This window comes from Oncorhynchus kisutch, linkage group LG22, assembly GCF_002021735.2.
Source record: "Oncorhynchus kisutch isolate 150728-3 linkage group LG22, Okis_V2, whole genome shotgun sequence".
Classification (NCBI taxonomy): Eukaryota; Metazoa; Chordata; class Actinopteri; order Salmoniformes; family Salmonidae; genus Oncorhynchus; species Oncorhynchus kisutch.
In genome coordinates this window covers 50,282,029-50,293,363 of record NC_034195.2, presented here as the reverse complement: position 1 = coordinate 50,293,363, position 11,335 = coordinate 50,282,029, and the positions used below count along the sequence as shown (strand labels likewise).

At 44.4% G+C, this 11,335-nt stretch overlaps 1 protein-coding gene across 1 annotated transcript; it reads right to left on the bottom strand.

Annotated features, from left to right (window-relative positions):
* Positions 1 to 1,606: 1,606 nt before the first annotated feature.
* Positions 1,607 to 9,637, bottom strand: LOC109867211 (endoplasmin). Its single transcript, XM_020456224.2, has 17 exons — positions 9,456 to 9,637; positions 8,509 to 8,611; positions 8,131 to 8,272; positions 7,820 to 7,936; positions 7,221 to 7,552; positions 6,713 to 6,824; positions 6,368 to 6,490; positions 6,069 to 6,185; positions 5,667 to 5,882; positions 5,428 to 5,493; positions 5,018 to 5,287; positions 4,295 to 4,540; positions 3,605 to 3,741; positions 3,378 to 3,456; positions 3,013 to 3,168; positions 2,616 to 2,714; positions 1,607 to 2,120 (listed from the first exon to the last, which is right to left on the bottom strand). Exons 1-17 carry the CDS (start codon positions 9,502 to 9,504, stop codon positions 2,097 to 2,099), a joined length of 2,388 nt encoding a protein of 795 aa, XP_020311813.2. The 5' UTR covers positions 9,505 to 9,637; the 3' UTR covers positions 1,607 to 2,096.
* Between the last annotated feature and the right edge of the window lie 1,698 nt (positions 9,638 to 11,335).

Genomic DNA, 11,335 nt, shown 5'->3' with positions numbered 1-11,335 from the left:
TCACACCAACTGTAAGTACGAGCCATTTCCTCTACCTTATGTTAAACTCACACTGAATTCTCCAACATATTTAAACAGAGCTGATTGTGATCCGACTCTGAACTGGTCCCTGTGTATACAACAAAGACCATGTTTGAGGAGAGGTGCCCACTGTTCACAAAGAGGATGTCTTTTTGGAGAGATCTGAAACATTTTTCTGCACATGCAAAATTTGATTCACTAAAATGTAATATTGATCAGAGCATCTCTGAAAAGTCCTTTGTTTACAGCTAAACACAGTAAATAAACGTGATCGGATTCCTTAGATACTACCTTAGTTTGGTATCTAGGGCTAGGCCACTAGTGGAATACACCACTGGTCAATGACTAGAAGGAACAACCTTTCAATATAACCCCCTTCCCCCCCAGCACAGGTTGAGAAAACACCAGATGAGGTAGGTTTAAAATAAAGTTGACATTTAATTAGTTGAATAGTTTTACAGAAAGATCACGTTTGTGCTGTCAATATGTAGGTGCGCATGCTGAAAGCAAAGCACCATTTTAGAAACTGTTCATACTTGTTAGTCCACTGGAACTTCACGCGACAAAACCCTAAAAGATGCCAACACCAAAACGAGTCCAGACTAACTGCTAAAATGTAAAAAGTTACTTGTCTACAACCATATTCGCATAAATCCCTATGCATTTCAGGTGCCATAGACTTGAATGAGAAATCCTAGTCACTACTACATTTACGTTGAACTAGTCTTCAGCCTTGAAAAGCTAGATACGCCACTTTAAAATGTGCAGACCGGTCTGAAGTGTGTAGTGTGTGTGTGAAGTTTGTATACAGCTTTTCGAGACCATTTACACCTTTTGAACAAAGTCTTAAAAATGTGCAGAAAAGTTGTATAGGCCACTGCTCTTGAACCATTAGAACTATAAAAAACACCCAAATCGACTGACTAAACTTAAGATTGTGAACGTAATTTACTCTCAACTATAACTATTAGAAGTGTGCATAAAAACTCCAGCGACTCCAAAATGTGGATTCACCGCCGTTCTTGAGCCGTTCCAGCTACAAACAGACGTGTACAGCGACTCCACTTAGATCGCAGTAGGCATGGACGCTGAGAGAAACTATGAAGCCTGCGGTCAGTGGGCTAATATAGTAGGCTACAGGGAGTGTATTAAAACTGCGTTAGTGGGTCAATTAAGCCGCTGTTTTGCTCCATCCTGTTGCTACTGTCGTTGCCCTATTCATTGCATTTGGTAGAATAGAGGCTTTTCAAACTGAAATGCACCACTGAACATTCAGAACTAAAGCGAGTGAGAGCTTTAAAAAAAAAAAAACACGACATGGCTTAAAATACACTCCCTGTAGCCTACTATATTAGCCCACTGACCACATGGTAGCAACAGGATGGCGCAAAACAGCAGATTGACCCACTAAAGCAGTTCATTTTGTGCATCTAAATCGCAGAGTCCATCTTTAAAATGGGAACGCCTCAACAGTATGTTCTGTCTTATTTGTAGACATGTCGCTTTATTCACTAAGTAGTATTTAGTTTATGGATAACTTCACCCGTACCAAGAGTCCAACTATATTCATCACATAGACAGTAGCCCCCTTTTTCAAGGAAATATTTATTCAATGGGATCAAGGGACAGTGTCGATCACATCGTTTCCAGCTCAGTTAAATATTAACAAATTTACAATCATGAGGAATGTAACAAAACAGAAAAACAAACACACACACCAGCCTTTCAAAAAAAATCATCCCATCAGGACCCTCCACAGAGTGAGTAAAGTGTGGCCGATGACCTCGACTTAGCCTGGTCCCAGATCTGTTGGGCAAGAGCACACAAATGGATGTGGGACCGGGCTAGTCTTGATTGGTGGCTGTTGGGTATCCTAGCCAAGCAGGTGGTCTTGGCTAGACAGACTGAATCACACCGACATTTCACTATTGTTTTCACTTAACACAGATAATGGAGTAGAAACAAACATGAACAGAAGTGTAATTCTGTCTGGGTTTCCAGGTAGGACTTCGGCCTTTGTTGTGGCTCAGCTCCAGGATAGGTCCATCATTACACCCTTCCTCATTTACAGTGCTTTATAACTCATCTTTGTCAGTTGCCTGTTGGCCAGAGAGAGAGGGAGGTTGGTTGTAGTTTCACCGTCATTAATGAAATCCATGCAAAAACAAGGCAACGATTGAAACTATGAATATTCAAATTAGAACCTCTTCCCCAGGCTATTGGGCACAGCAGATGAGGCTGCAGGGAGGAGCTATAGGAGGATGGGCTCTTTATAAATGGCACAGAGTCAAACATGTGGTTTCCATACGTTTGATACCGTTCCAGCCATGACAATGAGCTTGCTCTCCACTAGCTCCTCCTATCAGCCGCCTCTGGTGCATAGCGCGTATAAGCCTGGTATATCAATGATTCAAAGTTGGCCTTAGTGGGAGTGATCTCACGGGTCTCTGCTAACCAAAGCCAAGTTTGACATGTTGGTCCACCAAACATTTGGGCGTTTGTGTCTGGGAAAGAAGTTATCGGAACTATAAAACCATGAATGAACATAATTTCCCAACACTGGTCAACCAAAACATGCGATCTGTGAGACTCACCGCTTCTTCATCTGGAATTTCCTCCTCTTCGTCAGTTGCTTCATCCTCTGCTGGCTCTTCAGGCTCCTCCTCCGGCTCCTCCTCTGGCTCTTCCTCAACCTGCAATGGGCAAAACAGGATTAGATTTAGTTTCCTCAGTATGCAAAAATCAGAGTAACACTGCATTTCTTCTTCAAACAGGTGGGATAAGCCCTGAGCAACACCTTCCCTGCCCCCCCCCCCCAACCAGCACATGTTGTAGCCCCAGACAAAAGACAAATTCAAGTCAGAGGGCTTGATGATTGAGTTAGGGCTAAATCACTGTACTGGAGGGAAACGCTTGGCTACAGCACCACTCAGGTACAGAATTTAGGAGTTGATCAAGTCTAATTGTGTATTTTGCAAGGCAGTGACATGCCTGTTCGGTGAGGTCCACATTCATACTGAGCCGCAGCATGCGCTCAATCCGGTCTCCGTAGGCCTTGGTGTCTTGGAGCTGGTAGCCCGAACGCAGCGTGGCTGTCTCAAACAGCACCATGGCCAGGTCTGAGGCAGTCTGGTCCTCGCCATCCGTCTGCAGGTGAGAGAAATAGAAGGGATGAGAATCGAACACTCAGCGATATGACGGCACCACAAGCAGCACTGCAGAGGAGCACAGACATCATTCAACTGATGGAGAACATTCTCTAGCTTGATCCTCATTGGCTGCCCCCCCCCCCCCCCGAGAATCAAATATGACAGAAATATCACAAGGTTTATGCATTATAGGTTGTGATTACTTACAGAAACACGTTTCAGCATCTCCTTGATGAGAGGGTGTTTCGGGTTGATTTCTAATGTCTTCTTCTGGCTAGCATAATAACTGGAAACAGAGCGAGAGAATTAGGAAACCTGAAGCACAAGTAGGATCTTGAAATCAAAAATATCAATGATAACATTTGGATCCTTTCACAAAGTAGGAATGAGGAAGTGGTCGAGGTACTCAAACAGAAGCCTTAATGACCACTCACTTCGTGGAGATGTCTTTCCCGGTCTGGTAGGCCTGAGCCTTCATAATCCTCTCCATGTTACCAGACCAGCCGTACTGGCTGGCTACAAGAGCACAGGGGGACTTGGTCAGCCTCTGGGACAGGATGGCCTTTTCAATCTGCAAGACAACAAAGGACACATAGTAAAAATATATAAAAAATATCATTTAATCCAAAAAACATGGAGGGTCGGATTCTCATTTGAGAAGGTTTTATTTCTCTCGAGTGGGCTGAAGGTGGACCTTCTTCCTTCATGTTCGGTATGTTGAGCAGCTAACCGATCACTGCAGCTGTACATAGTCTATCGGTAAATAGCCCACCCTTTTTCACCTACCTCATCCCCATACTGTTTTTTATTTATTTACTTTCTGCTCTTTTGCACACCAATATCTCTACCTGTACATGACCATCTGATCATTTATCACTCCAGTGTTAATCTGCTAAATTGTAATTATTCACCTACCTCCTCATGCCTTTTGCACACAATGTATATAGACTCTTAATTAAATGTTAATTTTTTTTTTCCTACTGTGTAATTGACTTGTTAATTGTTTATTCCATGTGTAACTCTGTGTTGCACTGCTTTGCTTTATCTTGGCCAGGTCAGTTGTAAATGAGGACTTGTTCTCAACTAGCCTACCTGGTTAAATAAAGGTGAAAAAAATATGTTACCTTGTCCTTCAGGGCACTGTCCTTCATCCAGGTGGTGAGAGGTTCATACTCCTTCTCCAGGGCCTCCCTTGTCTCCTTGGCCTTGTCACTCTCGTCAAACTTGATGCCTTCTTTGGCCACGTTCTGGAAGCGCTTGCCATCGAACTCTGGCAGAGCCTGGACACAGTACTCATCTACTGGCTCGGTCAGGTAGATGACCTCATAACCCTTCTTCAACAGACTCTCTACGAAGGGAGAAGACTCCGCCTGGGGGGGGGGGGGGGGGGGGGGGGGAGACGACATGACACAAGGGAAGACTTAAGGTTAGGAGGAACATTAACCTAAAATTACACTAGATTGCTTACACCTTAGATCTGCAAACATCTCAGGGGAAGGGGGTAGATTGGAACTCGCTGCGTGGTTGCATTCAGAGGTTACCTTAACCTCTGGGTTAGAGGGTAGTATTTTTATTTTATTTTTTATTAGTGTCAGATGACAATGGTCCCGTTCACGGGATGGGGTGTCACTACAGGTTAACGCCATTTGGAAAACAGAGTTGAAGATAAGAAACGGAGGGAAAGTCCAGGGAAACCCCAGAAAAGGATAGTGTTTAAATTAACCCAGTTTACGGTCAACTCTTCCCACCTCCTTTTAGCTAGTTCTAGACATGACATATGTCTGGTCCTGCTTCTCCATCTCTACGTATGGCCGCCGCGGCAGCCTATACAGTGTACCACTACCCACCTCCTTGCGGCTGGTCCCGGCCATGAAGTAGATCTTGTCCTGCTTGTCCTTCATCCTCTCTACGTACTGCTCCAGGCTGGCCAGCACCGTGTCGCTGTTGGAGGTCTGGAAACGCAGCAGCTTAGCCAGACGGGTCCTGTTGGAGTGGTCCTCAATAACACCCAGCTTGATGTTGGTGCCAAACTCCTTCCAGAACTTGTCATTGTACTGCTCTTCGGCGATCTTCTTGATCATGTCCAGGGTCTTACGCACCAGCTTCTTACGGATCACCTGGATGGAGGAACGTTTAGTTACTAAAGCTCACATCATTCTCTACGATGGTTAATAACAAGTCATTCTGTTCAAATCGTATCTTCATTAGGCACCAAACTGACCCGAAACAGGTAACTTGTCTAACTAGAGAAGCTCACCTTGAGCAGCTTGTGTTGCTGCAGGGTTTCTCTAGACACGTTCAGGGGCAGGTCATCAGAGTCCACCTAATAAAACAATCATAAATCACTTAAAGTAATAACACGATTAAAATGAACAAACAGTCATTTAACTGTACAGCAGGGTCAGGGGTCAATTCCTATTCAGGGAAAAAATTTAAACCCTGCTGTACCAAGTCTTAAATTAGTTATATAATGTAAGCTATGTAAGGCTCACTCACCACTCCTCTGACAAAGTTCAGGTATTTGGGCATCATGTCATTGAAGTCGTCGGTGATGAAGACTCTACGGACAAACAGCTTGATGAAGTCGTTCTTCTTGGTTCCGTACTCGTCGAACATGCCCCTGGGGGCGGCAGCGGGGACAAACAGGATGGACTTGAAGGTGACCTCACCCTCGGCTGTGAAGTGGATATGGGACAGGGGCTCGTCTGTGTCCTGGTGGTGGGGACAAAATCAATCAAAATAGAAAACCAATCAAAAATAGGTATTTATAAAGGTCATGTCAACAGTTGTCAAAAGGGTTTCACTTGAACCCAGTCTTGCCCCCGAAGAGCAAACTAAAATGGATGCGTCGGCGAGGAAGAAGTCTCTGGAAGGAAGCCAGGGTCGCAGACTGCATACCTTGGAGAAGGTCTTGTAGAAAGCCTTGTACTCGTCTTCCTCTACTTCTTTGGCTGGTCTCGTCCAGATCGGCTTAATGTCGTTCATCAGCTCCCAGTCCCACACAGTCTTCTCAACCTGGACCAAAGGCATGGAAGTGTTTTTGGGTTTATAAAAATTCAATGAAAATATCCAAAATAAGACACCAATTGATAACTAAGTTGATTTTGTTGTGTTAGCATTTGAATAGATAAAATAAATGGAACTGTACAGAAGGAGAAGTTGGGGAAACTAAAACTAGTCGAGCTGTTTGTTTTTACCTTCTTTGTCTTTGGCTTGTCCTCCTTCTCATCCTCCTCTTCTTCCACCTCTACCTCATCCTCAGTGGCATCTTTCTCCTCTGCCTCGGTGTCCTCATCGATGGGCTCCTCAACAGTCTCAGTCTGGGCAGGTGGAGGAGAAGGGAAAAATGACTAAATGTTATTCCTACAGCTCACTGCTACAATGGTTCACCATAGTTTGTTCCTTTGACAAACTGGTCTCAAACCCTTCCTCTCCTTTATCTATAATAAGCTCGATTCCACCATATTGTTTCAACCTGTAAATTTTGCCATCAGTGCAGATGGAGGGGGACAGGAAAAATAGTATAGTTCTACTCCCAATACCTTGCTGGACCAGACATAGATGGGGAAGTTGATGAACTGGGAGTACTTCCTGACCAGGTTCTTGATGGTCTCCAGCTCCAGGTAGTCTGTAGCCTCCTCCTTCATCACCAACCTGGACCAATCAGAAAGACAACCGGATAGAACCTTGTCAGTGTCAAAACATGAGTCAGTCAAAATAGATTGATTCGAGGTCATGGTAGTTCGTGTTTTGAATTTCATTGAGGGAATTTGTCCTTTATTATCTTATAACGCTACACAAATTCATTTAATTCATGGCCACTGTATGAATAACCATAGCCTGGTATTCAAAAACGTTTAAATACTAGGAGCATTTGCTTGTGGCTGTCTAGGAATGCCAGTTTTCACTTTTGGAAGTACAAAAAAATGAAGTACTTACTATGACCAATGTGTGGTTGTATCACCTAGCTATCAACTGTAAGTTGCTCTGGATAACCATCTGTTCAATTAATAAAATGTAACCATAACAAATGCACTCTGAGACACTCACGTGATGGTGGTGCCCCTTCCTAGGGTGTCTCCACGGGGGTCCTCGATCACACTGAACTCATTGGAGTCGGACTCCCAGATGTGCTGCGTGCCGTTGTTGTGCTTCGAAGACACAATCACCTTGTCAGCAACCAGGAAGGCGGAGTAGAAGCCCACGCCGAACTGTCCAATCAGCTCTGAGGTGGACTGGCCCTCACTTTCAACTTCTGTCATCTTGTTCAGGAACTCGCTGGTGCCCGACTTGGCGATGGTACCCAGGTTTCTAATCAGGTCTTCTTTTGTCATGCCGACACCTGTGTCTGTGATGTGAAGCATGTTCTTCTCCTTGTCAGACTAGGGAGGCCATGAAGAGAACAGGTGAGCTCAACCTCAGACATCCTAATGGTATTTTATTAATAAAATCCTTGTCTTACAAAGCAGAATTGATAAGTCAAATATCTTTCAAAGACTAACCCTTCCTCCAATTCAAATTTCCTCCAGTCCTCTTAACAGCCTCAAAACAGATTGGAGAAAGTCTAAGGGGAAGGACCTTGGACCATCTCCAGTACGGTTGAGAAGAGTGCGAGGAATTGAGATTGAGGACATGACCATGAAACACACCTTGATCTTGATGGTGAGCTCCTCGTTGGCTGCCAGTGCATCCTCATTGGTCAGAGACATCAGTCGGATCTTATCCAAAGCATCAGAGGCATTGGAGATCAACTCCCTCAAGAAGATCTACAGACAAGAGGACAGGATGGTTACTGTGAACGTAAACCTCTGGGTTGGTTATGGTTGGATCCACTCAACTTTTACTGACTATACAATCTGGAGTCATAGTATTAACCGTCTCAAGATCCAACACACAGACAGGAGGACAAGGGAAGGATGGGGGAAGTGTCCAGGAATCCTGCAACTTTAACGCCACTCACCTCCTTGTTCTTGTAGAGCGAGTTGATGATGAGTTTCATCATGCGGTTGACCTCTGCCTGGAAGACGTGTTTCTCTGACTTCTCTCTAATCTCTTTGATCTGAGCTGCGTTGAGCCCATCCAGCTGGATAGACTCCTCCTCTCTGAGGACAGAGAGGGAGAAATCAATGATATTCAACAGGTCAGTTGCAGTCACACCGAACTGTCGCTGCAACTGGTCGTCACCTCTTTTCCCTGTAGACGACTTCTGTCATGTTTTACTTTAAGGTTGCCAAACAATTGTCAGATCTGTGCACCTACCAAACACACATCAGTAATGGAGGCTGGGACCACCCCACAAGAGTCTGGTTTCTCTTTAAAGTTTCTCCCTCTGACCTACCTCTGCACCACCTCATCATCAGTCTTGGATCCATCTCTGCTCTTTCCCAGATCATCCTCCACAGCGCCGTCAATGTCAAGCTCATCTTCTGCTCTCACAGATGCTGCATAGAAACACCACCCAAGTTAGTAGAGTAGGTGAAATCATGGAAAACTCCAACCCAAAAACTATTAGTCTGTTGTGGAACTTTGCTTGAGTGCTGACAAAACATTTTGGGATCTTTCAAGATATAACTCAATACAGAAATCATCCCGTATGATACATTTAGCATCATATGCCGTAAAATACATGATACAGGGATGGTTGTCTGTATTTTGTGTGTTACACGTCTTGAAAGCTTGAGTGCTGACAAACAAAACACGTTGGGGACTGTCAACAACGGCCTAATGAAAGAATGTAGTTTCCCGTTGAGTTACAAACTGAAGATGTTAGCTACATTGAATTTGAAACAAGAAATCAAGGAGTTGTGGCCTATTCAACCCGACAGAAACAAAATGGTATAATTCAGTCACGGGCTATATATAGCTGTATTCCTTAGTTAGCCAAAATGACAGGAAATACAGATATCACCAACTAGCTACGCTAGATGGGATGAGCAAGCCAAGGCTAACGTTACCGTTAGCCGTTGTGATCTGTGGTTGCTAACTAGGAACAGGATGTTTGCTTAGCTTACAAGGAAACTTCCAGAAACGTGTGAAGCTGTAAGAAAATCTCCCAGAATCAAATTCAATTTCTAAAACAAATGAGTTTCTTTTTTTTTTTTGTAAAAAGCCTAGTGGTTTCCGTATTTAACTATTTTAAAAAAAAGGTGAATACAAGCTAACGATTCAGATGGCTGGCTAGCAAGAAAAGGGAAATCAAGTTCAAATGCTAGCTCGTATGGATAGACACGGCTAATAGCGATGCTAATAATTTTTTTTAAAAATCAAACATCCTCGGATACTCACCGAATGCTAAAAGTGCACAGAGCAGCACAATAAACCAAATCCGCTTCATTTTGTTACAATTATCTTCAGACAAAAGACGTGGGGTTAACAACCTATACCTCAGCCGTATAAAAGCGCACACAACCGCCTTGACAAGGAAGAATGACAAGATCCAGCTCCCCAACAAAAGCACCCCTTTTAATAACCCCCCCAAGACGGACCAATCATAGGGCACCACGCACAAAACACAGCCAATAGCAGCAGGACATTTCACAATCTACAGGACGTTTTCTCCCAATAGACGTGTTCCATGTAAAACTTAATACATGAAAATCGTGGCTTGTAACCATTGGCTAAAGAATTCTTAGAGGTACATATTTGAGGCAACTACTCTAGATGATTGCTCAACAAGCAATGTCTATGCATTTTGTTTAATCAGTGGTTTTTAAATATTAAATTGTACTGATGTGATGATCATTTATCGATATTCTATTTGGTCACTATAATGATAATGTTTTGTTGCTTGCCTCGAAGTGAGCGTAGATGTAGTTTAGCTCGTCTGATAGGCTATAATGCACAATAGACATTCATACTGCATAAGAAAACAACGTTTATTTGTCACGTGCGCCGAATACAGTGAAATGCTTACTTACAGGCTCTAACCAATCGTGCAAAAAGGGTATTAGGTGAACAATAGGTAGGTAAAGAAATAAAAACAACAGTGAAAAATAACAGTAGCGAGGCTATATACAGTTACAAGGCTATATACAGACACCGGTTAGTTGTGCTGATTGAGGTAGTATGTACATGTAGATATGGTTAAAGTGACTATGCTTATATGATGAACAGGGAGTAGCAATAGCGTAAAAGAGGGGGTGGCGGATGGTGGGTGGCTGGACACAGCCTGGTTAGCCAATGTGCAGGGGGGCACACAATGCAAATAGTCTGGGTAGCCATTTGATGACCTGTTATGGCTTGGGGGTAAAAACTGTTGAGAAGCCTTTTTGTGACTGGGGAGGCTGGGGTCTTTGACAATTTTTAGGGCCTTCTTCTGACACCGCCTTGTGTATAGGTCCTGGATGGCAGGCAGCATAGCCCCAGTGATGTACTGGGCCATACACACTACCCTCTGTAGTGCCTTGCGGTCGGAGGCCGAGCAGTTGCCGTACCAGGCAGTGATGCAACCGGTCAGGATGCTCTCGATGTTGCAGCTGTAGAACGTTTTGAGGATCTGATGACCCATGCCAAGTTTTTTCAGTCTCCTAAGGAGGAATAGGCTTTGTCGTGCCCTCTTTAAGGAATGTGAAGCTCTCAACCTGCTCCACTACAGCCCCGTCGATGAGAATGAGGGTGTGCTCGGTCCTCCTTTTCCTGTAGTCCACAATCATCTCCTTAGTCTTGGTTATGTTGAGGGATAGGTTGTTATTCTGGGACCACCCGGCCAGGTCTCTGACCTCCTCCCTATAGGCTGTCTCGCCGTTGTCGGTGATCAGGCCTACCACTGTTGTGTCGTCTGCAAACTTAATGATGGTGTTGGAGTCGTGTCTGGCCATGTAGTCGTGGGTGAACAGGGAGTACAGGAGGGGACTGAGCACGCACCCCTGAGGGGCTCCAGTGTTGAGGATCAGCGTGGCAGAAGTGTTGCTACCTACCCTCACCACCTGGGGGCGGCCCATCAGGAAGTCCAGGATCCAGTTGCAGAGGGAGATGTTTAGTCAGGATCCTTAGTGATGAGCTTTGAGGGTACTACGGTGTTGAACGCTGAGCTGTAGTCAATGAATAGCATTCTCACATAAGTGTTCCTTTTGTCCAGGTGGGAAATGGCAGTGTGGAGTGCAATAGAGATTGCATCATCTGTGGATCTGTTTGGTCGGTACTCGAATTGGAGTGGGTGTAGGGTT

Coding starts and splice junctions, on each gene's coding strand:
- LOC109867211 (XM_020456224.2), bottom strand. CDS start 9,504: ATGAAGCGGATTTGGTTTATTGTGCTGCTCTGTGCACTTTTAGCATTC. Junction 5,494..5,666: donor TGAACTTTGTCAGAGGAGTG/GTGAGTGAGCCT, acceptor TTGTTTTATTAG/GTGGACTCTGATGACCTGCC. Junction 2,715..3,012: donor ATGTGGACCTCACCGAACAG/GCATGTCACTGC, acceptor TGCCCATTGCAG/GTTGAGGAAGAGCCAGAGGA.